At 39.3% G+C, this 27706-nt stretch overlaps 1 protein-coding gene across 1 annotated transcript; it reads right to left on the bottom strand.

Annotated features, from left to right (window-relative positions):
- On the bottom strand, positions 1 to 26644 carry prdm1c (PR domain containing 1c, with ZNF domain). The gene is made up of 8 exons (XM_033991403.2): positions 26602 to 26644; positions 21508 to 21767; positions 17425 to 17544; positions 14570 to 14822; positions 6315 to 7099; positions 5058 to 5186; positions 4050 to 4268; positions 1 to 3277 (listed from the first exon to the last, which is right to left on the bottom strand). The coding sequence occupies exons 2-8, from the start codon at positions 21736 to 21738 to the stop codon at positions 3005 to 3007; spliced, it is 2010 nt and encodes a 669-aa protein (XP_033847294.2). The 5' UTR covers positions 21739 to 21767; positions 26602 to 26644; the 3' UTR covers positions 1 to 3004.
- Positions 26645 to 27706: the final 1062 nt, after the last annotated feature.

Below are 27706 nucleotides of genomic sequence, written 5' to 3'. Positions count from 1 at the left end.
TTACCTAGCAACCATAATGTTAACAAAATGTGTCTAAATTACACAATAGTTATGTTCAGACTAATAAAAACAGATGTCAACACCTTTATTTTGTTAAATCAATTATTAATATATCAGAAAAAAGTGTTCCTTGTGCGTAAATTGTGCCTGTATTTTGGAAAGAATTTTTGGTCGATGACATAGGTAGACGGATTCTGTTTTAGAACTTTTTTGTACTTTTCTTCTCTTTAAGTGACTATCATAGTTAAACTATACTATGACTATGATATAAAACTATGATAAATGTTTAGCCCAGGTACTATCCTGCCAAACCAAGTCAAAATTAAAAAAATATGAAATGTCATATGCACTTTAATTAATTAGCACACTTGCCAGATGTAGTAACTACCACAGATTGTATAAAGAATCAGACTAAGTGAGTGTGGCGTCACCCATAGCGTTCAGCTCCAGTCAAATGAGTTTTGTGAGGCTTTTAAAGGTAACACCCTCGTCCCACCTGCACTGCTGGTTTGGCAGGGGACGGGCTCTTAGAAACGCTGTCTGTTGCTTATGGTAGTGGAAGTGAACTCAGAGAGAGAAGGCACCAGATGTGTCTGTTATCAATGTTCATATCTTGATTCACGGACAAAATAAAAAACACCATAATCATGTAGAGTGGGTTTTTTAAGACCAAAATGACAAGGCTCCCTGCAGCAGTTACAGAGAGAGGGACGACATTTTTTCTACAGAAGGTGAATTGGAGCCAATGGAGATGATGGAGCTGGAAATACATCCATTATCACTTCCTATTTGGAATGCTAGCAGGTTAGCTATGCTCAGAGATACATACAGTTTATGGTAACTAGTTAATTAATACCTTGATTAGCATTTCTGCTAATTAATGTATTAATTAAGTATTAACTAAATTATTTTTCTCAATTTGTTCATTATTAATTGAGTCCTCGTTCATGCTTTAATAAGGTTAATTAAGGTGTTATTATTACAAAGTGTCAAAGGACAAATTTAATGCCATAGTAATTGCTGTGGTGGTTTTGATAGGAAATATGTAAGGCCTCCGTAACTTTGAATGTTACCGCCCCCTTGGGTGATTTTGGAAACTGTTTCATATGCCATTTTTTACAATCAAAGTTCCAGTGCTAGTGTCTAGTCTTTTTGACATTTTATAGTTTTGGATAAAGGCGCTGTATCTGATGTTTATTGTCTTAAATGTGACTATTTCAGTGGTCCAAAGTTATTTCTGACTTACCGTATGCATTCAGAACATCCTAATTATTCACCACAATGAGTTTATAAAAACTTTTCACAACTTTCAGATTCCAGAGCAGAGATTTACATCACGGTAAGGCTAACATTAACTAGCATTCTAATAGCGCAACAGATTTCAGCCTACGTCCTGGTTGGGTTTATAAATAGGTGCAGACAGCATAATTTGAACATAGGAGCTGCTTTTATAACAACTGCTGGTTTAATCCAAGTTAAGGTAAATTAGCTCAGTTCAGTTTAAGTTCATCTTTGGCCTTGGTCCTTCAAATCCTTTTTTTCTAATCCAGGCTTAACCCATCATTGGTCTTGGTTTAGTTCTTGTGCAGTTGTTGCTGAGGATCATTTTGGTCCAAGAAAGAATTAATGATCTGGTTCAGTTTCAGTTAAGTCTGGTTTTGGTTTTGGTGCAGTTGTTGCTAAGGTTTATTTTAGTCCATTTAACATTTCAATGACCTGGGTCAAATTCTGTTAACTTTGCATGGATGACATCTAAAACCCCTTCAGGCATGTTTTGAATAAAGGAACATAATAACATGAAACAATGTAAAAAAAAATATAAAATAAAATAAAATACAAATTTGCATAATACCCCCTTTAAGTCCGTGTTGGTTTGGTCTTGTTTCAGTTGGTAAGGCTCATTTTAGTCAAAGACTTTGTGAATCTGGTTCAGTTCTGGTTAAGTTCTTTGGTTTCTTTTCACCAGCCCTTCTTTAATTTTCATTCAGTTCAGGTTAAATCTCCTTTTTGGATCTTGGTTTAGTCTTGTTCTTTTGTTGTTGTTAAAGGGCCTATATTATGCTATTCTCTACTCTAAGTTATGTTGTTTCCTCATCACAAACAGACCTGGAGTTGTTTTGTTTTATTCACACATGTTTAACACACAAACCCTGCATATTTAGGCTGAGTTCTTCTCTCAAACTGAAAACACTCTGTTTCACCTTGTGATGTCATCATGTGATAATACAGGAAGTGCTATAATTTCCAATTTCTACTGCACAAAAGATAAAAGGGAGCAGTTAACTTGAAAGCAACTGCTTCATGACATCACAAGGTGGAACAGAACATTTTTGAGATGTAGACAGCCCATACACTGTAAAATAGAAGCGGACTAAGGGAGTGTGACTCATAGTGTTCAGTTGCAGGATAGCTAGCATTTATACCGGTTAATCTGCAACTAGGGATCATATTTGGAAATTCAAGCACATAACCAAAGAGCCAATCAGGAGCGAGGCTGTTGAAGATAACGCCCCTGCCCAGGAGTGGTCAGTCAAACCTGTTGCTAACGCTAACAGGAGCAACCTCGGGGAAAACAGGCACCAGATTGGTCTGGTATTAATGTTCATCTTTTGATTTAAGGACAAAATAGGGAAATAATGATCATGTAGGGTGGATTAATAGGAACATTATAAAATGATGAGTCTGACAACAACAGTTACAGAGAGAGGGGCGATGGTTTTTCAATACAAAGTGAATTGCAACCAGAGCTTGAAGGAACCATTTTGCACCCATGGTGAGTTTCAATTTGGAAGGCGACGGCTAGCTGGCTAGCTATGTCTATTCATATATATACTCTGTGATATAGACTAATAATAAAGTGTTACTAAAACATGTGTGAATGAAACAAAACACAACTCTGGGAATATTTTTGAGGAGGTAACATGGTTTAAAGCTCACAAGAGTCAGTATTGCATAATATAGGACCTTTAAGACCCATTTAATTCCAGAATCGCTCTCTGTTCCCTCACGCTTCTGTCGCAGACTCTTGCTTGATGCTGTTGGGGTACAGGGGTAGCATACACTGCAGAACACTGTCGCTCCCTCTTGGTTTCTTGTAAACTTGACTCTGCTCCATGATCTTGATAAGCTCATGCACGTCGCCCTTGGTCAGGTGCACTTCGGCGGCCGTGGCCTCCAGCTGCTCGGCCGCCTCGCTCAAGTCGAAGCGCTCGATCTCTGAGTTGATGTGGTGCAGCTCTTCTGGATTGGACACGCCCGAGGACATAGGACAGAAACCCTAGAGAGACAGGTGAAAGGCATATTTAAGAAGACATATTATGCTTTTCTGTTATTTAGTATTTAAAGGTCCTATATTATGCACAATTGACTCCTGTGAACTTTTAGCCATGCTAGCACACTGTTAGCTCCTTAAAAACATACCACATACATTCATGTATTACCACATGACATTACAAGGTGGAGCAGAGTGTTTTCAGTCTAACTCTGCAGGGTTTTTGTTTTAATATGTGTGAATGAAACATGTCTTTATACAACAAAACAAAAGCTTTATTAATGTTATGTAATAAGATAGAATCACATTTAGTAAATTGCAGTCTTGGTTCCACTGACTTCCTCTTCATCATGCCATTTCACTGTAGAAAGCAGTTTTGTTTTGTTTTGTTGTTTTTTGTGGTGGGTTTGCTTGTAAAATAATAGTTACTGAACATTTTTTAACATTTGCCCCCCCCCCCCCCCCAAAAAAAAAAAAAAAAAAAAAAAAAAATCACAAGTGAATTGGATACATGAGGGATGGATACTTCTTTTTTAGTGGACTAAAAACTTATGTTGATAAAACATTGTGCAAGCCTCAGATGACTTAATAAAATGACACTTGGTAACTTTTGTAAATTGAATCTCTTTCAATATATTCAATGTAATACAGCTAGACCTACACATGTTCTGCTAAACCTCAGCCAAGACATTCACAGGCGCATTTGAACACAGTTCTGATAAATAAAAAAAAAAAAACATGTAAATTTTTTTGTTTAGTCCATATTGCCCACTAGTACCTGCAGGTGTAGATGTAGGCTGCAGTGGTGCAGGTAGGCGCAGTGGCAGCGTGGACACTGGTGGGGGCGCTCTCCCGTGTGCAGGCGTCGATGCAGTTTGAGGTGGACAAACTGGGTGAAGCGCGCGGGGCACTGCTTGCACTGGTACGGCCGCTCACCCGAGTGGAGTCTCTGATGGGTCTTCAGGTTACTGGTGCTGCTGAAGCGCTTGTGGCACACCTGACAGAGACAACAGGGAAACAGTGGGTTTTACTGTGAGTTTTAAACACAGCAGAATTATTTTTATGTTTTTGGGCCCATATTACATAATTTTCTGATCTATGTTATAATATATCCTCATCAAAAACATACCTGGAGTTGTGTTTTGTTTCATTCACACACATTTAACACACAAACTCTACATAGAGAGTTCTTCTCTCAAATGGAAGACACTCTGTACCACCTTGTGATGTCATGTGGTAATACAGGAAGTGCTCCATATTTAAACTCACTCATTAAAAGTGTACCTATTTTGCAATTTACTTTTTAGAGCTTCTAACCATGTTATTGTTGTTTTCCTTCTCATTTACCCTCTTGAAGCTGTATTTAGAGTGATTCATGCATGAGTTTGAGTAATCTTGATTCTCCCGTATTCAAGATGTTACTGCTCCGATCAGCCCACGTTTTCACCTCCACCAGCACACGCCCACTGCTCTGTACTCACTTCACCAGTTTTATTTTCATAATCAGTGATACGGGTGGGATTTAGCAGCTTCATGTAGGCAGTCAGTGGTAAATCAGTGGACTTTTTTCTTTTATTAAATTGTTTTTGAATGAATATTGCACAATGGTTCTACTTTAAGAATATATGTCATGACATATTGTTGCAATGAGTTTTTCTGTAAAGGTCAACCCAACCTTGAAATCTATGTGTGTAATACAGTCGGCGCGGATACGAAATTGCCCTCAAAATGGCAGGCTGCTGTTGATCTGGCTGCTGACTGCTAGGTCCGGCTGCACAATGAGTACCTTGCACTGGTGCGGCTTCTCTCCGGTGTGGACCAGGTAGTGCTTCTGCAGGTGGGCCAGCTGGGTGAATGTCTTAGAGCAGGTCTGACATGTGAAAGGCCTCTCTCCACTGTGCACTCTGAGATGAACCTGGACACAGCACGACAACCACAACCACTCAACTCACTGGCTCAACAAATCTGCATAGGACTGGTATGGTTTTCATGTTTCTTAAATGCTGAGGTGGTTTGAGTGACACTTAAGTAATCAGGATTGTATATGCATAGTATCTGATTGAGTAGATACACAACATCTGTTTTGTTTTTTTTATTTGAAGTTATATACAGCCTGCGCTCTTAGGGCCAGATTCGTGAGTCCAGGCGCAAAACTGCGTCTACAAACTAAAAGATAGCGTGTGCAGTTTGTGGGCGTTAGTGAACTTTAGAAACTGGAGCTGGAGTTACATATTGACTGTTAGGCCTATTACTCGTTGGCAAATGTAACAAACAAATACACCGCAATCATTTATCTGTGCTGTCTGCAGACGTCTAAATCTATGTTTTTATTTTGCTGTTAAAATGAATGGGACAGAATCTTAAAATCAATAGAGTTGTTAAGTGTGATGTCACTTCCGGGTCCATCAACTGACTGAAAACAATGAACATGTTTCTGACAACACATCTCATGTTAAAAAGAGATTATAATTGAGGCTGAGGTAAGAAGCTAGGCCAGGCTAAGATTGTTAGTAGTGACTGGTAGTTAGTGAGATATACACACAGGCAATCCTATGTTATGCTAGATTATTAATACATTATTTACATATTTTATACAATTTGTGGTCAAGCTTTTGAAAGGTCGTTGTTTCATGAATAAGGAACAAAGACAAAGCTAGAAATCAACTGTGGGGAATACAAAATGGATTTAAACCACACATTTTCAGGAGCCTGTGGTCACTATGATGGTTCATGGTCCTGTTTAGGTTCCAAAAAATGGGTGAGTGATTAACTTAAAGACCGTTAGTTTACATTAGGTAGCTTGTAACTGTAAATGTTATTTGAGAGGGACTTGTTTAAGAACACGAATCAGCTCACCTGTTGTAGCTCCAGCTAACTTAGTTTTTTATGGTCAGATTGTGGTAAAACAAAGCTCAGATTAAAGTCTAACTTGAGCAACAGAGCTTCAGACAGAGCAGTGTCTACAGTTAGCATCACACCCCCAGGGAATGTTGATGACATGACCTGCAAATTATCAACAATATCTAATGTATGTCTGTCTTACCTTCAGATTGGAGAGCTGTCCGAAGACCTTTCTGCACACGTTGCACTCGTAGCGGATCTTTCCATTCTGCCGGGTCAGGGGGTAGGATAGCGTCTTGTAGCCCAACGCCTGGCCTCCCATGTGGGCTCTACTCCTCCTCAGCTCCCCCTCTGCCTCCTCGCCCCGCTCCGGTTTGCTCCCTGCACCCCCCGTGGCCAGCGATGGTACTACCCCTCCTCCGTGTATCGCCATGTCATTGGATGGCATTGGTGCTAGCGATCGCGCACTAGTAGGTTCGCTCTTGAGGTAGCATTTGAGGTGTTTGCCCTCTTTTGGGTTGGATTGCTTGTACAGTTCCTTGTTCCTTAGCGAATGTAAGAATGGCACGTAGCTATCAAAAGGAAGCACGTTTTGCGGTAATGCTAAGTTTGGTTTCAATCTTTCGTTGTACAAAGGGTAAATTTGAGGTAGGAGCGAGTAGTGCGGTATGACGTAAGATTGTCGGACAGGGAGGAGTTGGTCATGTATGGAATTGTACGGGAATGGCACAGTAGCCAGCACGGGTTTCTTGGGAGGAGGGGGGGTGCAGACGGGCATGGTGGGGTAGCGGGGGGTCTCGGTGAGGGGCTGGATGGGATACAGGACGCGGGGGCACAACGGGAAAAGTGCAGGGTCCGGTCGGGACAGGGGACCGTCCGCAAGTTTCCTGGACTCTTTGGGTTTGGGTGGGTCGTCTCTGCGGAGGATTTCGGAGACGCTGTGCCCGCGTTTGCCACTGGGTTTGTCTTGAGAGGACGAAGTCTTTTCTGTAAGGAATATGAAAAGAACAGAAATGACTAAGTATTTGGAAAAAAACAGTACTTTAGGTCCTTTTTAATGTTAATCAGAGGTGGGTAGAATGTTTAGGGCTGTAGGTCCTTAGTCATCTAGTCCATTATTCAGTCGATGTAGTCTTAGTCGACCAAAATTGTATTAGTCAACTTATTTTAATTATAATGATTTATGTGCTCAGCTCACTGAATATAAATGGGAGTGAGTTTATTAAGGCTTGTTTACATAAATCCTCAGCTCTTTAAAAGTAAGATGACTAGTCAATCGAGAGTAGCAGGTATAACTGCAGGTGGATGTATGAGGTATAGGCTATTTTAGGTGCGAAAAGCTGCAGTACATGCATATGTCCAGCAAATGGCGCTACACTCCTGACCACCAGTGTTGGATAGTCATCCAGGTTTAAATGGGGTAACTGGGATAGGGGAGGAGCTGTGGAGGAGTGAGAGACCTGCTCCTAGACTCCTGACTTCACCAAAACATAGCTTCATTCATTATATAAAATTCAACCTATTTTTTTGGTAGTTTTTAAAAGTTGATGAAGTTTATTATTGCACTTCCTGTTTGGACGCGGGCAGCAGACATGACATACATAGACGTAATTCCAAAACGATTTCCAAGCAACATATATGTTGCAAAGGGCAAAACCTGGGCTAAGTGTAAAAAATGCCTTCCTTGTGCATACATCGTCTTTGTAATTTAGAGTCTGTGTTGATGACATAGATAGAGGAATTCTGTTTTAGAACTCACCGCTACTTCCTGTAATTTTGTACTTCTCTTTTATACTTTTCTCCACACACTGAAACTTAACTGATGTAAAACTATGATAAATATTGACCACATGTACTGGCAGGTGCACTTTAACTCAGTAACATTTAAAGTTGATTTTGCATAATATGTCTCCTTTACATGAAAGAAACAAAACACAATTTCAGGTATGTTTTTGACTGAATTTAATTAACCTGTTGACTAACTCTATAATGTGGTATGTAGTTAAATGATTTTGTACTTATTGCTTACTGCCCTTCCTTTTAAAGGACCTGCAGCCAATTTCAAAATAAGATTGTTGTATACTGTGTGCATCTAATTATAAAGCTTTTTTTTTCCGGTGTGCAGTTAGCATGCTAGTGTTTAAACTGCCGTATGACTAGTTTTTAAGATTCTCTAAAGTGACCTATGCTTTATTTTGAAAATATGAAATTATTTGAACATTTATGTTTCTCCTCCAGATATGATTCAGTTTGAAAATGCCAGATTTGATGCATTATTTCATGTTTTGTGCTTCAAATTAACTTCTAATTATAAACCTGATGTTACATCTCGACAGTTACTCTTTAAGTTAATCTTACTTGAGTAGAGCTATTCTTAAATAGTTTTTTACTTGAGTAATTATTTGGACCAGTACTTTGTAAGTATCATTGCTCTTGAGTACCATTTTTGGGTACTCTCTGCAAGTCTGCCTGGCACTTTAAGACAGTAAAAATCAAATATAGCACCTTAAACATCAACTGTCAATTCAATCAGATGTGGTGTCATTGACAAGGCTGATTCTGTGCTACTCTGCCTTTTGAAGTGGTTTTATCTTGTCCTCCTTATTCCCCCTCCGCCCTGTGTGAGTGCTTTGATTACCAGATAGCAAAGGTTTATACATGCTGCGTGCTTTTCATCACATTTCATTGGGTCTTTTTTAAGCCGGCACTTTACGAAAAGGGACACCTCCAGTCAAACAATAAGAGGAGATAGAAGGAGAGATAGTGGCTTGGACAGGAGCTGGATACTGTATGTTATTTACTCAGGGAGATAGGCCAGGTCTGAGTGTGTATTTGAAGTTTCACCGAGGAAGTTTTCCTCAAGATAAAGCTGAAAAGAGGTGTCAAAATGTGGGTCAGGTGGATCGGCAGGGACGTGGGCCAAGTGGTACAGTTCCACAAGTGACGCCATCAAAGAAAAAGTGCCTGGAAACTGTACACTGTACATATATATATATATATATATATATATATATATATATATATATATATATATATATATATATATATATATATATATATATATATATATATATATATATATATATATATGGACGTAGCTAAACTACAGCTAAACCATTTTAAATAGGAAGTGATCACGGGCACTCTTCCGGCTCTCTTTACATTGGAAAAATTGTCATCCCTCTTTCTGTAACGTCTACAGTGAGCCTCATCATTTTGGTCTTAAAATGTTCACATTAACCCGCTCTACATTATCCTGGTGGTTTTATGTTGCTATTGTTCCCATAAATCAAGATATGAACATTAATAACTGACGAATCAATCTTTCCCCGATGTCGCTCCCTTGATAGCATTGCTAAATCAGAGGTGCGGGCAGGAAGGGGTGTTACATTCAATAGCCTTGCTCTGGATTGGCTCTTTGGTTGCTATGATACTCATGGTTGGAATTCTAAATATGGAACTCAGCTCCAAATTCACGTCTATAACTGCTCGCCTCGATGAGCTTCATTTGACTGGACGCTATGGATGACGTTACACTCACTTAGTCCACTTTATATTATACATACATTTATTTATACAGTCCATGTTCCCTTTTAATGTTTTGAAAATGCTATATTCACCGAAAACAACATATTAACATGTTTAATAACTCTGACATTCGTTGTTGACACTCTGAGTCTCTGCTCTGAGTCACTCTCCCTTCAGAGCACTACCACAACACAAGCATCCCGCTAGTAAAAGGATTGCATTGCATCAGGTTTGTCAAGTTGCTGTGTACAGTTTTGAATCATGTTTTTGAAAATTTATGAAGAATTGTCGTGTGGGAGCATGGGTGACATAGGCTTGTGGGTTGATAATTGCACAGAATCTTACTGGTAACCATAAGGAGGGTTTGAATAGAGCCTGGGAGAGATCGCAAAATTACTCAAACAGGCATGAGTAACATTTAAAACCTCATCAAGCATGTTTTTGATGAGGGAGTAACGTTATAACCACTTCCCCAAAAATTTGATTTGACATAAACTCCCTTTTTAATCAGTGCTAGTGCAGCCTGTGCAGCTCAGTGAGTGAATTCTGGAGGGTATTTCACATGAGGCCTGTCCATATAATGAGAATGAGACACACTTGTATGTCTCTATCTGCAGGTGAAGACTCTGAACACAAAGGTTGAAGTTGTGATCGTCGTCTACAGGCTACATACAGTTCCTTGAACTTATCTCATATTAAAAGTGAACAAGAATTCTTATTTAGAGTTGGCTCTTTACACCGCAGATCTTACCTGATAGACCCTCCACCAGAAAAGCTGCATATAAATTGCATGGTTGCTTGCGCTTTTGAAAAAAAATGTGCATTTCAAGCCAAGAACAAAAGCAAAAGACTTTGTGAAGATGCTGCTGAAGCTGACAAGAGAGAACGAGCACTGTACCAACATGGACTGAATCATGTTGTGGGGTTGTTTTGCTGCTGAGGGACTGGTGCATTTCAGAAAATAGATGGCATCATGAGGAACGAACGTTCTGTGGAAATACTCAAGCAACATCTCAAGACATCAGCCAGGAAGTTAGAGCTTGAGCTTCTTACTTAAAATAAGTAATGAAAGTAACAGAAAAAGGTAAAAAAAAAACAAAACAAAAAAACATCCTCTCATTATTCTGGCATTTAGCAAACTATATGCCAGATTTGAAATGCTACAGACTTTTAACAACAATGCAACAGACTTTCTACACCAAATATCGCAGGAGACGTTCCAGAGGAAACACTTCAAGAGAATGTCTTGCCTCTTTAACGACAGAAACAACGGAGAGAAGACAGAGACTTTCCTGTTGCATGTACAGAGTTCACTTAGGACACAGATGACACAGAGGAGGGACACTTTTGTCCTGTGGAATACTCTCCTCACACTGCCACAAACTTTTGTTTGAGCTTTTCTATAATTATTGCATTTTACTGCTCATGTGCTCAAACTGCCCCTCACAGACAAATAATGATATTGATGGACTGATACAAAGGCACTATTACACCACCACATTAAGTAAATACATCTAAAATCTAAACCTGACTAAAAAAATCAGACTTTTGGGGGGAATTCTCTTCTCTAGAATTAGAATTATTTTGTACTGCAACCCTCAGAAATGCCGTCATCCAAACCTTCCTCTAAACTACAGCCTGTTAAGTGCTGACAGTCCTTTGGCACAACACTTGGGTCTTGTTTACTCTTGTGTGGAGGAGGAAGCCGAGTTAGGAAGTGCTCCGGTCACTACTTGAACTTCCCGCTGACAGATGGATATCTCTCAGGGGTCGTGTGTGTGTGCTCAGCCTGAGGAGGAGGTGGCGGGGGAGGGGGAAGGTGTGTGATCCACTCTGGATTTGTTGACTGTTACTGAGATATTAGTTGCCAAGTCAACTTCTTTATAGCAACTTCTATTTTTGGAAGGTCGCTTGCAAATTTTGAGTTGCCTTTTTCAACGTTTACTCCAGAGTGGCACTTTCATGTCACGCCATTTTTTTCACTTGTACTTAATGTTAATAGACCCAGTAATTACTAAAATACAAGCTAAGTTAAAGGCGCTGTACCAGAGTTTTCTGTCTTAAAAATGTAAAAAACAAAACTGGTTCATTTTAAACGGTTTGCAGTGGTCCAAAGTTATTCCTCACTCACCTTATATATTCTGAGCATCCTAATGATTCACCAGGATGAATTTAAAAGGGCTTTTCACAACTCTGCTGACAACAACTAGCATGCTAACGTGCACTTCCTGAGTCTCAGATATTAAAATGCTTTATAATTAGATGCAGACACTACACTTATTAAGCAAACTTATTTTGACCTCAAAAACTGCTCAAACAATACATCAGTACTGAGGCAAGAGACATTTTGCTCAAATACATGAAGGAAAATAATAGGTAGAATAGGGCTTTTAATATAGTCATGGTAACAAAATGTGAATGAAAAGTGTGGTCTGTCCTGTCATATGCACTTTAACTAGTTAGCTTTTTTGTGAGGGCAGGGTTCATTGTTTTGGGTTTTTTTTTCCTCATCTGGCAACCCTGGTGTGCAAGCAGGTGAAGTGTGCATGTTTAGCTTTTCCTCACTTTGGCAGTTGATGTCGTGTGGCTTTGCTGAGAGTGAAAACAGGGTCAACTCTCCTGACTTCCTGTGTATAATGTTGGACAATTTATAGATTTGTTTGCACAGCCTGAAATACCGGGGGCCTGAAAGTTATGTCCTTCCAATTTTCCACATTATGATAATATGAATGGTCTTTTCAGACGCATTTCAAAGGAACCTTATCTAAAGTTTTGATTTAAAATTCCATAAACATGTGTCTGTGTACGAGGTAAACATGTTTAAAACACATACAGCTTTTACTGATAACAATTGTAATGCTGATGTATTTTTTATTACAAAAACATTGTCCACATTGTTTATGTAATAATTTTGGTGTTTTGGTTCTCAAGACGATTATCCAATCAGAGAGCAGAATGAGTCCATTTGGTTTAAACCTAAAATGCCTCTCTCTGATCTGAATGGTCTCTACCTAAACCCCAGCACCTGCAGACACTCATGACTCAGTGCTAGTGCAGCCTCTGCAGCTCAGTGAGTGAATTCTGGAGGTTCTTTCACATGAGGCCTGTCCATAAACTGAGTATGACACACACTTGTATGTGTCTGTATCTGCAGGTGAAGGATCTGGACACAGGTTCAGATGTGATTGTTGTACCTTTTTAAAAAGGTAAGACTGATGACTGATTTATACAGTCAGTCATTTGTATTGGTCCATATAAGATAGATCTGATATAGCCGCCGTACAGTCAATAAGGCTAAAAACCATAGACTGTATATATAAATGGACACAGCTAACCTGCTAGCCACCATGTTACAAATGTGAAGCGATCATGACCGTGCTTCCGACTCCATCGACTCTGGCTCCACTTCACTTCACAAAAACTGTCACCCCTTTCTATAACTGCTGCTGTTAGGCTTGTAATTTTGGTCCTAAAATGTTCGTATTAACCTACATGATCTCTACATGATCCTGCTATTTTTGTTTCACTATTCTGTCCATAAATCAAGACAGGTACATTAATAACAGACAAATCAGGCGCCTTCCCACATGCTTGAATGACTAAACCAGTGGGAAGGGCGTTACCTTCAACAGCCTCGCTCTGGATTGTCTCTTTGGTTGCTCTTATCCTCATGATCACTCCATGAGCTTCATTTGACTGGAGCCGAATGCTATAGGTGACGTCACGCTCACTTAGTCCACTTCTTTATACAGTCTATTTTTATATATATATATCAAATAGCAATGTGAGGTCTGAGGGCCACATTTGGTGCCCGGGACGTCCCTGGTTTAAAGGAACAATTCCAGAAAAAAAACAAAAAAACCCCAAAACATCTCCTAGGAGACTAACACCCATGTCACAATGAGCTATTATTCCCAAACACTTTCTTTAAACTATACAAACTTCTACAGTTAAGCAGTAAATAGAACGCTTGTCTTCGCTTTGATACTCGATGTGCTTTGTCATCTCGAAATTGCGGGTTTTTTTTCTCTTCTTCTTCTTCTTCTTCTTAATGAAACACTGCCCGCCTGCTCGCTCTTTGTTCGTCCATTTAAGAAGTTATCCTGTCACACCCAGAGTCCTTTTGTTGGGAGGGGGGGGCACAAAGGAGACAGGAGCGGACAGGAGCGCGACAGGTGAAAGCAGAGAGGAGCGAGTCCCAGGTGGATCTATAGACCAGGAGGTAAAACGAGACGGGCCCGGGACTGCAGGCTACGTTTGAGCACAGCTGGAAGACTTGCTCCGAAGCCACGGCCCTCCATTCACAAGTACAAAGAGAGGAGGAGGAGAGAGAGAGGAACAAAAAAGAGAGAGAGAAAGTGAGAGACAGGGGGTGGGGGTTGGGGGGCATGCTTTTAACACGTGGGGAAGCGTTGGTACTAAGTGTAACTATTCACATCCGGACAGATACAGTTTCTTTTTCTATTATTATTATTTTAAAGAGGGAGTATTAAACTTCTATGGGGTATTAACTGCTAACACATAACATATCTAAATCACCATGTTACACCTTTAATTGTTTTGAAAATGCTATATTCACCAAAAAAACAGCAACTGAGTTTATTGTAAAGAGAGTAAAGAGAGAATAGGGGCGGGGTCGGAAGGTATAAGGAACAATGTGATTGGTCCACACTTCAAACTCCGCCCCTGCAGCCAGATGTTTGTAATCAGAAACACCTGGCTGTAATAAGGGCAGTCTTGTGTGATGTCACCAACTACTTGAAATTGCAGAGACCACTGAAGGCAGCACACACTTCAATTTAGGTGTTTTTGAACAAAAAGTAACAAAACATGACTAGGAACAGTAGATGATGCTATTCAAACACCATATACATAGATTAGTAGTGAAAAAAATTTTGTTTAGTTTCACTTTAAAACAGCCCCGCTCACCCGTGTTGTCAGTAGCCAGATGCCCCAACGGCGGATAGTTGCAGCGCTGGGCCAGCTGGGGGCAGTACCAAACCAACAGCTCCTGACCGGGGGGCAGGGGTCTGATGGTGTAGAAGTAGATGTCCAGACCGCTCTGACACGCCACCATGTTCTGCTCCTCCGTGGACCTCGCGGGGTTTACGTAGCGCATCCAGTTACTGCGGTCCTCGTGCAGACCGTCCAGGATGTGGTGCAAGCGGCCATCGCGGAACACCTGAAGACACAGACATGGGGTTAAAGAGGGGGTATTTTACTTCTGTGGGGTATTAACTGCTAACATATCACATATTTAGATCATCATTTTTCCTTTTATTGTTTTGAAAATGCTATATTTACCCAAGTAAGTTTCAAGTCACTGCGCAATCACAACACAATCAGCTGCTGTGTACATTTTTGCATCATGTTTTTGTATATTTATGGAGAATTATCGTGTTGGGAGTGTGGGTGATGTAGGTTTGTGGGCAGAGCATTGCACAGAATCTTACAGCTAACCGTAAGGAGGGTTTGAAATTGGGCCCTTTAACTAATTTGAAAAGCTTGTCATCATCCCAACAGTATCTTTTAGTCACCATTACAAACCCAAATTTTTTTTTATCATTCTAAATCACACCAAAACAACATAAGCAGTTAAAAATAGCACTCCTCTCTCCTCTAACACACGATTGCATGTAAGCCTGACTCATTATAATGCTGGTAACTGCCTCTTCACTTGTTAGTTCTTCCGTGCACTTTTTAGCCGAGCGTGCATGACTCCAAGGCTAACAGTAAGCGTGCATGTGTTAGCTTGTGTCATGGTAGCGTGGTGATTAGTGGATGTCAAAGCCACTTCCTCGCTGAGTCAGTGTGAGAGTCAGCGTAGCATTCTAGCCGAGTGACTGTGGGGAGGGGGAGCGCGTGTTGTGACTGTTTACTGGCACTGACGGTGCTAACGCTGAGTGAGTTAGCTGAACCGCTGCGTCACTGGAACCCAACAGCTGTGAGGCTAGCACTGAAACAAAACATGAGATTGTCCTGTGGTTTTGGGGGATTCTTTATCAGTGTGACATCTGGAACACGACGGAATTGGCTTTTAATTTGAATAAGATTGTTATTGTCATTGCTAAGTTAAGATAATGGACTTTGAATGGGTATGCTGACATCTGTCATTGCTTTGTCAGAAAAGTTCCATGATATGACATTAAACTTATCTTTCCTGGATGCATTCAATTACAGGTGTTTTTTTATTGCTAAAAATCCCTTGAAAAACATGCATTCTTATTGTGAGCAGGGTCCTCTTAACTCAGATCTGACCTGTAACTTGGTCACCTGCTTGTCTCCATAGAGATTGATAAGTTTAATGCCATACTGTGGAGCATTCTAGGTAAAGCAATAATATCTCCCCCAGAAAAATTGAAGTGCACCTTCAACTGAATTGGTGCAATTAGCTAATTGCAAAACCTGCAAATACTACTGTAGGCCTATTTACGAAATAGCATCCTGCCCCCCAGTAGTGTCACAATACTAAAAGAATGGGATTTTCAACATTAAATCGTAGTACTTTCTTTTAAATTACCATGAATATATATATATATATATATATATATATATATATATATATATATATATATATATATATATATATATATATATATATATATATATATATATATATATATATATATATATATATATATATATATATATATACTGTGTAATCAGTGGTCTGGGCAGATTTCATAGTGGTCCATGGGCGTATAATAGTCTATGTGTCTTATACACTGCCTGGCCAAAGAAATAGTTGCCACCAAAAAAAAAAGCTCACACACTGTAATATTTAGTTGTTTCGCCTTTAACTTTGATTACATCACACACTCACTGTGGAATTGTTTCGATTTCCCTTCTGCAGTGTCACAAGATTTATGTCCATCCAGTGTTGCATTCATTTTTCACCCTGATCTTGCATTGATGATGTTCGAGTCTGACCACTGCACAAAGTCTTCTCCAGCACATCCCAAAGATTCTCAATGGGGTTAAGGTCTGGACTCTGATGATGATGTCTCATGCTCCTGAACCACTCTGTCACAATTTGAGCCCGATGAATCCTGACATTGTTGTCTTGGAATATGCCCGTGCCATCAGGGAAGAATAAATCCATTGATGGAATAATCTGGTCATTCAGTATATTCAGGTGTCAGCTGACCTCAAAGGTCCATTTCTGTCCTGTGACTTTAGTATCAATATGGCACTTGCCCATATATCTACTTTTGATGCTCTATCATCAGTTAGTGTCAGATTTTTGATCATTATGACAACCTTACCCTGTAGTTTAAACAAATCCACTTTATACTGAAAAATGTTAGGCCTTGATGAAGAACCACTGGTTTAGACATGTACATGTTATGAAATAGCAAAAGAATGTTTAACTCTATAACCTCCTTATAGTAGGCCTAAGGAGGTAGTTGTTTGGATTTGATATATTTGGCTTGGTTTGCAAAATTTGGGCTTTTAATTATTGCTGCAACAATAGTGTGTCTTTCTCAATAAGCTAGATAATTATAGTCACATACTGGGCCCTACGTGCATACCACCTGTCTACTTAGCCTCAAAGGAAATGACACTGACATTGCACTCACTTGTGCAATAACTCCATAAAGATGTTAGAAGAATGTTATTCTCATTTAAAATGCAAATGTCTTCAGACAGAAACGTTAGATTAGTCATAGTTTCACAGGATGTTGCACGAGCAGTACGTGCTAACCTAGCTAGACCAGGTCGTGCCAGTTTTGGACAGACAGGATGTTACAGGAGATGCTAAACATGTGGCTATATGGTCTCACCCTCCAGAAGTACTTGCGGTTAGCGTTTTGGGGCACGGTGTCATCTGTGTAGCGTTCTCCGATGAGGGGGCCAAAGCGTGTGCCCTGAGGAATGAGCTCTGTGCTGGTCACTCCAACCACCTGAGAACACACCAGGGGAGAGTATTAAAGGAACTGTATGTACCTGTAGACTTCATGTTTTAAAAAAATAGGTACAAAAATCACAGCTGAACCTGGGTGCACAGAGCCTTAACCTGCAGATAGAGACACTTTTGTCTCATTCTCAGTCTATGGACAGGCCTCATGATTGTCTGCAGGTGCTGGGGTTTAGAGAGTGACCGTTCAGATCAGAGAGAGTCATTTAAGGACAATCAACTGGATTTCAGCACTGAAACTGGCAACCCAAATGAGAGACTCATGTGAGACTCATTCTGCTTTCTGATTAGATAACCTTTTTCATCTTGAGAACAAAAACACCAAATTCTAACATAAACCCTTGAAATGTTTCACCTCCATTGAGACAAGTAGGGATGGTGGTGATGGGTGGGTCCTTATGAAAATATAGATGTTTCATGTTTCAGTAGTCATAAGAGCAAAAGTTACTCGCCATAGTGCTTGCCATGTGCCATGCCCATCACTAGTCACCAGGCCATGTTACAGGTCAGCTCTGTGAAGAGGCGGGCCCACTCACCGTACAAATGTATTCAAGGTTTTGAATAGATACAAGATATAGCCTAATACGAAACAAAAATTAAAGAGGGGGATTATTTTTGACTTTTTGATGCATTCTACCACTTATAACATTGTTCCCTCAATAAAAACATGCCTGAAGAAGTTTTAGGTGTCATCCATGCATGTTTGATTAATGCAGCGATTAGACCCAGCTGAAACTAAGCGCACACTTTAATGCTTTGTTTTTTCGCGTATATAACATTTTCAAACCAACAAAAGGTAAACATGGTGATCTAAACATGTTGTGTGTTAACAATCAAGTGTACTACCGCCTCTTAAAAGAAGTCAGGTCTTGCAGGCCATCCCAAACCCAACCTAACCTGTAATGCCGTATAGGTGCTAGCGTGAATTTAGCGTCTCTCCTCTGAATATTTCATAAGCCAATCATCCTCTCCGTGTCTCTTCTCATCTAGCGTATTAAAATTTCACCACTACTCCTGTTAAGCCGGCTCTAGGTGTGAAACCAGGCCTTGGCCCCATCATACCTCCGGGGTGGGGCAGATAAAGTGTCTAAGAGCCGCAGACACCCCCCAGCAAAGGTTATGCTTTCATCCTAACCGCTATGTAGCATTGTACTGTAAAAGACAATGGGGCATAAAAGTACAGTTACTAGATACTAACGTGACTCACAAAAAAGAATGTAACATCGGCCATTGTAAACCTTTGTCTGGTTGGCATAAAGACACAGTATGTAACTTTCTGGCCAAAAACAGATACAAATAAAAGTGTTTTTTTCATTATGGATGTTTTATTCCATTGAAAACCTTGCATCTCCACAAACCTGACTGTTATGGGCCTGGAGGTGGGCCTACACCTGCGTTTCTATGGAAATGTTGTTTCTTTGCCTATAATATTCCACCCTATGGCATAAAACTTATCTATCTCTATGGAGAATGATTTGTTTTGTTAAAAATAGTTTTCAATATTACTATTCTGAACATAAGATACAGTAGTTTTAGTAAACACTATTTGCTTTAATGTTTTGGTAATGTAAACATAAAAATGTTTAAAGGTACAGTAGTCTATGCAACTGTAACCTGCATGATTCCATGGAAATAGAAAGTTAAAACCATACTGTGGAACATTCACCATAGAGATAGATACGTTTTTATGTCAATCTGTTTTCAAGATTACAGTCAAAGAAACAACATTTCCATGGAAACAAGTAGGAGATGACCCTGCTCCCGGCCAAATAAGAATCAGGTTTGTGGAGATGCAAGCCTGGTCACAGCAAGGACACATATTTAATTATTTAACTTTTTGTCTACTTTTTACTACAAAGTTACATACTATGGCTTTAGATACTTTTTTTTTTTGTGAAATTTGAATATTGTTACATCCAGATGTTTAAAGGGCCCATATTATGCTCTTTTCTGATCTACACTATAATGAGTTGTGTTTTGTTTCATTCACACATGTTTAACACACGGACCCTGCAGATTTCGGCTGTTGTACTTCTCTTAAACAGAAAACACTCTGTTCCACCTTGTGATGTCATGTGGTAATACAGGAAGTGCTCGACTGTGTTTTCAAACTCCGCTAGAATCATTTGGACGATTTCAATCCTGCAGTTGCCAAACTCTACTGAACTAAATAAAATGAGCTGTTAACTTGAAAACTACCAACTAGCTTCATGACGTCACCAGGTGGAACAGAGCATTTTGAGACAAAACACAATTCCAGGTCTGTTTTTGATGAGGTACTAACATTCTAAGAGCAGATTTTGTTTATAGGACCTTTAAAGAAATGATTGTAAAACCCAGTGGCTCCTAAGAAATACAATAAGTTATATAGTTACAGTAATACAAAGTAGAACCTCTAGAACTGCCAGTGTAAATAGCAAAACAACATTATTTTCCGATTTCCATGCCCAAATCACCACAAACACGTCAAACTAACTTCTCAAATGTCTTCTTTTATTTGGGCTGAATTGCCTTGTCAGTTTTCCATCCTTCTTAATGGCAGATTAGCTGTTTCTTTGTGTGACAAATTACCGTAACTGATCTTCTAGTCTCACCTCCAGATCGAGCGCGTTCTAACCTGACATGTGATGCGGTAATTGCACACAAAGCTCGCACACAAAGCACACAGCGGGCCTTGTAATCATAGAGATCGCGAGGTGAGTGAGGGCTTTTCTCGGTTATTGTTCCGGATTTGGCACAGGAAAAAAAAAGGAAAAAAACATCCCGTTGGAGGAATGAGGATGAGTTAAAGGGAAGGAAGTGACGAGACGCGCCGACATAAACAAGTGTAGACACAACTGTTCTGTAAACATGGGTAAATATAGCAGGGGTTCAGCGGTGTGACTAAATATGGGTTTGGAGGCGCTTGGGAAAAAGAGAGAGAAAGGGATTTGCAGGTGGAAATTACTTGACTAAGATATATATATATGGAAAAATACGTTTTGGTGTGTATAAAATATCTTGATAAGTTAAATAAAACAGTTATTCAGCATTTTATCTTTTGTTTTGAGTCCCCCCTCCCTTTGCTCACTCCCCCTTCTGAACGGTATCACAACACAACTAGCGATAATGAAAGTATTGCACATTGCATCAGGTTTGTGAAGTTGTAGTGTACAGTTTTGTATCATGTTTTTGTATATTTATGGAGAATTGTCTTGTGGGAGTATGGGGGATGTAGACTTGTGGGCGGAGCATTTTACAGGTTCCTACAGTTAACGGTAACATGCATGGATGACATCTTAAACCTCTTCAGGTATGTTTTTTTTGATGAACAACATTAAAACATGGGAGAAAATTCCAAAACGTCATGACATAATAACCACAATACGTAATGCAGTGGTCCCTCGCTATGTCGCGGTTCACCTTTTGTGGTCTTGCTGTATTGTGGATCTTTTTAGTGCACTTTTACACGCTTTTTTACAGTGTATGAACGTGCATTGTGTTCTGCGTCCTGATTGGCTAAGAGACTGTAGACCGTTTCAATCAATTTCCTCCGTGCCGTGTCTCCTGTACAATATAGAATGCGTTTAGCCAAATTTACATAAATGTTGGATCGACACTACAGCAGAGCGGTGCCAGGACGAAGAAACATGGGCAGAGGAAATGTGAAATACACCTGAGTCACTATCAATTAATTAAACATGAGAGAAATGTGAGAAAATGTTAATGCCTGTATGAGAAAAGTGTATAAAGTGTGTGGTGAGGGGTTTTACAGCTGCAAAACATATAGAATAAAGCTGACTACTTCACAGATTTTGCCTATTGCAGGTTATTAATTTTAATTTGTTTTTTTATTTGTCAGTTCTCAAACTCTTACCACCTCATAGAGACTTATTTGTATCTTATGGTCTACTTTCAACATTTAATGCAAACATGTAAGCATTTATTCCTCCCCATTTGTAATCCGTACCTCTGCTCCGTTACATTTCAGTACTAGGTTCCTGGGAAGGGACCTCTCTGCTCTGCTCCTCCTGGTTCTTTGGCTCTCCACCTGGTTCTTCTCCCGGCGCTCCTCTTCCTCCTCCACCTCTACAGGCTGGTCCATCACAATGTAGGTGCACTTGTCCTCAAAGTCCTCCTCTGTCCAGCTGCCCATGTCCTGCAGAGCGTCCATGTCCGCTGTGGGCTGAGGAGTCAACATGATCTTCTGAGGGAAGGAGACGAAGAGTTCTGCGAGGAACACAAATAAGGCGAAGATGGTATAAGTAGGAAGTTTCATCAGATTTTGGATTTTAAATGTCGCTGACTTTGTCACTTTTAACTCACTTTTTCAGAGTTCAACATTCAAAGAGTCAAAGAGTGCAGCCCAGTTTTGTACCAATGTAACATGCATCCTGTACTGCACTATAAAAAAGTAGTCCAGATCATTTTTAGGTGCGTTCACACTTCATTTGGTCCTGGTTTGTGCCCAGTTTAGTCCTGATGCACACTTGGTTTAGTCCTGTTCTAGTCTTGGTTCTGCCTAATCTAGTCTAGTCCATTCAAAGAGGTGGGATGATTTTACTTGTATGATGTATTAACTGCTAACACATCACATATTTAGATCACCATGTTAGCTTTTATTGTTTTGAAATGCTATATTTGCCAAAAACAAGTCTCCGTTCCCTTTGCTCTCCACTCTAAGTCACTCACACTCTAAGTCACTCCCCCTTCAGAGCGCTAAAGCAACACAATCAGTGTGTATCCCGTTAATGAAACTACAGCACATCGCATCAGGCTCGTGAAGTTGTTGTGTACAGTTTTGTATCACTCTTCAGAGAGTATTGTCCTGTGAGCGTGGGTGACGTAGGCTTGTGGGCTGAGCTAATCGTAAGGCTGGTTTTAATAGGGCCCGGGAAAGATCGCTAAATTACTCAAACATGCATGGATGACATCTAAAACCTCTTCAGGCAGGTTTTTGATGAGGGAACAATGATCAATGATCAACAAAAGATCAATCCTTTTGTAGTCCAGGTGTACTGTAGTTCTTATTTACCACTGGGGTGTTAATTTGAGCTTTGTTTAGTCCTAGTTACTCCTTCAATCTAGTGAACGTGCTCCTCTGTCTGTGTGAGATCTTAGATAAGAGCAGAGACCAAAGACCTACACAGAGATGATTACAACACAATGGCCTAATGGAACACTTCCCCTTTTAAACACTCATCAGAGTTGTTACAGAAGGAACAGAGTCAAATTTCTGCCAGTGTTGGTGTTAATATCAAGAGTTAGCCCACGCAGAGTCAAATAAAGAGAGTAAAACTAACACCAAACACCAAACAGTCACAAGTCACATGACACGAGTTCAGTTAAAATGACCCTCAAAAGAGTTTATCCAAAAAGTGACTCTGAACTCCAGCTCCGTCCCACACCAAACCAGATCAGATCAGTTGAATCAGTTCCCACTTTGTTCCCACTCCTCAGAGCTAACATCTTGTCTCTGTTCATTCTGCTGCTTTCAATGCTGGTGGTATAATTAAAAATAATAACCATAATTAAAAATGAATGAGAGAAGCTTAAAGCTGTAATGTGCTGTAGATTTATTTAACCTTTTTGTCTTGTGGCTTATAATTTAGCCTGGTTAAGTGGCAGCATTAACACAGATTTTGCATTTCTATGTGTAATTTTCTAAAATATGTTACTCCACAATGTCATAAACATCCAGAATTGTTTCTACTTTGAAGATAATAACTTTAATGTGATGGCAGCCACATTGATCTGATGCTGCAAATTTACCGTAGTCTAAGCTAACTCACACGCTTGGTGCTATTTTACACCCAACTATAAGTGTTTAATACATCAATAATGAGTTTTTTTTATCATGCTTGTAATTGGTTTCAATTTATTTCAAACATTAATTATTACGGTGGTTTAAAGTTTACATTTTCTGGGGCTAACACATGAGGTGGGACTAGTGTTTGTGGAGGCAGATATCACAGGGCCTTCTCTCTGTGCAGTGGAGAAAGATCATAATAAAATAGTACATATGAATTAAGAGTGACTTTGTATTTTATTGTTTGTGTTCAGATTACGTGTGCATTTCTTCTGTGCATTATTGTGGTCACAGTGATAGTTATTACATATGCTAAATACACAGTAAGAAATCATGTACAATTTCCACTCTGTGATCTGGACTTTCTTTTGTTGCAGATGCAGCGATGCTCATCAAAACCACAACAGACAAACAACAGAAACATGTTAAGATCAGTGAACCAAGTCTGGAAGCGTGTTTTTACACAGTGGTGAAAATGACTCTTTAAGTGTTAAACTTACACTTCATATTTTACTTTAATGGAGTTAATAGCTAGGAAATATAAATTAATATAAATCCTTGTCTACACCAAGCTTGAGACGAGCCAGGACTAATCCAGGTCTAAACCAACACTAACCCAAGTCTGAACCAGGACTAATCCAAAATGTAATACCAGAAATTATTTATATTTTTTGTGAATTGGGTTTGACTCAAAATTACAATTCAATGAAAGGTCTAATAATAACCAAAACCACGTATAAACCAGGTCTAACCCAGGTCTCAGCTAGATCTAACCCCATATCTAAACCAGGTCCCATATCTAAACCAGGTCTAAACCAGGTCTAAACCAGGTCTAAACCAGGTCTAAACCAGGTCTAAACCAGGTCTAAACCAGGTCTAAACCATATCTAAACCAAGTCTAATACATATCTAAACCAGGTCTAAACCAGGTCTAAACCAGTTCTCAACTAGATCTAATTCTAACCTTAACCTAGTTACTCCTAATTCCCATTTAAAGCATATCTAAACCGGATGTAACAGTAAATTAACTCTAATCTTAATCAGGTCTAACTGTGCCAAAACCAGGTCTAAATGAAGTTTAACTGTAACCTAAACCATATCGAGTCTAAAACAGGCCAAAACCAGATCTGAACTCTGACACAACTAGCTCTGCAGATTCTCACGGGGCCCATATTCTTGAGAAGTTGTTGGTTTAATTCCCTGCCTGCTCTCAGACCGCGTGTACTACACATGCTGTTCCCTCTCTCTCTCTCACTTTCTGTATAAGTGTCACCACAGCTGATCTGGTTATGACTGTCACAAGTCAACTCGCAACTCTTCACGCCAATGACTTCATGACACAGCAAAAAGGCAAATTATTAATTACATTTTTAAACGTTTTTAAAAATTGGACTTCAGATTAGAATTTTCTTTTTTGAGGAATTTCAATATTTAGCAGTACTTATGACTCAGTCTAAACCAGGACTAAATTACGATAAATCCATACAAAATCTCAGGGCTAACTCAGATTTAAACCAGGACTGTAATTGTTACTGTAAATATTATTGCACTATAGGACTAAACCAGAACTTAAACAAACCAAAGTCTATATCAGGTCTAAACTAGGACAAAACCAGGTCTCAACCAGGACTAAAGATGGACCATTAACAGAGGATTAAACTGAATTAAACTGGGAATAGCATAGAATTTATGGTTAGGTGTAAACCAGGACTGAAAATGTTTCTACTACAGTAAATCCATACAAAATCCCAAGGCTAGTGCAAATCTAAACCAGGACTAGTTTAGCCCTGAACTAGGATTAGTCTAAACCAGGACTAGCATAGATCCAAACTAGAACTACTCCAGATCTATATCAGGTCTAAACTAGGACTAAACCAGGTCTTGGGAGATCAGGTTGTTTAAAATGTGTCACTTTAGAATTTTCATTTGAGGAATTTCAATATTTAGCAGTACTTATGACTAGGTCTAAACCAGGACTAAAGAAAGAGTAATAAAGAGGACTTAACCGAAAATAACAAGGAACTTATGGCTAGGTCTAAACCAGGACTAAAACAAGTCTCAACCAGGACTGAATATATTCTACTACAGTAAATCCATAGAACATCTCAGAGCTAACCCAGATCTAAACCAGGACTCCAGTCTAGACCTAAATCAGGACTAGTCTAGACCTACACTGGGACTAGTCCAGGTTTAGCGTAGGACTAGCGTAGTGTAGGAATAATAATTATTGTATTATAGGACTAAACCAGAACAAAACCAAACCAAAGCCAGATCTATATCAGGTCTCAACCAGGACACTAGAAGGAGCTATAACAGAGGACTAAACCAGGAATAACTAGGTCAAAACCAGGACTAAAACTGTTTCTTATGCATTAAATCCATGCAAAATCCCAGGTCTAATCCAGATCTAAACCAGGACTAGTCTAGAGCTAAACCAGGACTAGTTTAGAGCTAAACTGAGACTAGTCCAGATCTAAAACATGACTAGTCCAGATCTAAACCAGGACTAGTCCAAATCTAAACCAGGACTAGTCCAGATCTAAACCAGGACTAGTCCAGATCCAAACCATGAATAGTCCAGATCTAAACCATGACTAGTCCAAGGTTCACCAAATATTTAGAGTTTGAAAAATTGTAATTACTTCAAAATACATGAGAAATATAGACACTGAAAAAATATAGAGAATTAAACTAGGAACAACTAGTAGCAGGACGTTAGCTTAGTATCACTATGTAACACAGCCGACAGACATTGACAGTACACAAGAGGTGTGAACCCTTATTTGAATAAAAAAAAAAACAAAAAAAAAAACACACAAAATAAACCAAACAAAAAAAATAAATAAAAAATCTTTAAAATTTCAGTTTTTCACATATAGCTTTAAACATTTCCAAATAATATCCCCGGTCCATCAGATTGCAAAATAAATGATGCAATTTTTTTCAATATTAAGTTTTGATTTCAGTTTCAGTTTATATATTTTAGTCATGCACAAATGTTTCATGCAGCATTATTTTGTGTTGATATGACTCAAGCTGATAAAATCCTTACATATGTGGAAATTGGCATTGCATATTACTTCAATATTCACTGTCAGTATATTTTCTTTTTTTTTTTTTACATTTTTGCACACTTTCTGATTTATAACCTGCAAATCTTCTCTTAGTTATTAAATTACACTCAAAATCAAGACAAATTTTGCTTAAAAAAGAAAAAAATCCCTAAAATTTCCTAATTCAAATCCCAGATCTCACCTTAGTTCCAGTCATAAGCAGCAGCAGAAGCAGTAGTATTAGTAGCAGTAGTAGTAGTAGTAGCAGTGGTACAGTTAGCTTATCCACTGGAGTGTAGTCCTGTCTGTCGCGGTGCACATGCCACTCTGACTGTGTGAATATGTTCACACAGAGGAAAGGTGTGGGGGCCAGATTGTTCCGCCCACACAACAACGTAGCCCCGCCCTTTTGTGCATCTGGGACCACCCCCGGGTCCTCCCCCTCCTGTGTAAGTATGTGTCAGTGTATGGTTCAAGCGTGGAAGTTGTTAGTAGTAGTAGTAGTAGTAGTCAGAGGAGGGTAGAGTAGGCTAAAATTATACTCAAGTAAGAGCAACGTTACTTCAAGTAGAAGTACAAAGCAGTAGTCCAAGAAAAACAGTATGTGAGAAAAGTACTGCTCAAGAAGGAGTAACTTAAGGAGTATCTGTGGGAATGTAACATCTGAGTTATGATTTAAAGTTACTGTACTACCCGTCTCTGGTTTTAGTTCTGGTTTAGTCTCAGATACTTTCAGTGTTAGTACTTACAGTCAAAGTCTTGGTTTAGATCTGTTTTGGGTTTTGGTTTAACTAGATTGTTAAAACTACACTTAAGAGAAGAGCAGTCAAACCTCTACTTACGTTAGACTATCATTGCTTCAAAATAATTGTACTAAAGTTGAAATATAGTAGAAGTATAGCATAGTGTTCTCAGGGAAGAGTGATACATATTTGGGGAAGTTGGTTCTTGTTGATTAATCAGCAAACTCCAAATGGATACTAACTGATGCAAACTAAAGTACTACTAAGATTGTATTGTAAGAGTAAAAGTTAATCATGTAACTGGAAGGACAAAGTCTTAAAGGAACTGTATGTAAAAGTTTGATATTAAATTCCATAAACATGACCAATCTGTGTCCCCAGATATGAGGTAATGTTGAATCATGTACTATTCAAATGTAGCTTTTACTGATAACAAATATAAGGGAGTAGATACTGAAATCCAGTTGGTTTAAACCTAAAATGCCTCACTCTGATCAGAAAATCATGACTCAGTGCTAGTGCAGCCTCTGCAGCTCTTCATATAAGGCCTGTTCATAAACTGAA

Source organism: Periophthalmus magnuspinnatus, chromosome 24 (genome assembly GCF_009829125.3).
Source record: "Periophthalmus magnuspinnatus isolate fPerMag1 chromosome 24, fPerMag1.2.pri, whole genome shotgun sequence".
Taxonomy (NCBI): Eukaryota; Metazoa; Chordata; class Actinopteri; order Gobiiformes; family Gobiidae; genus Periophthalmus; species Periophthalmus magnuspinnatus.
This window is presented reverse-complemented; position numbering and strand designations above follow the sequence as displayed.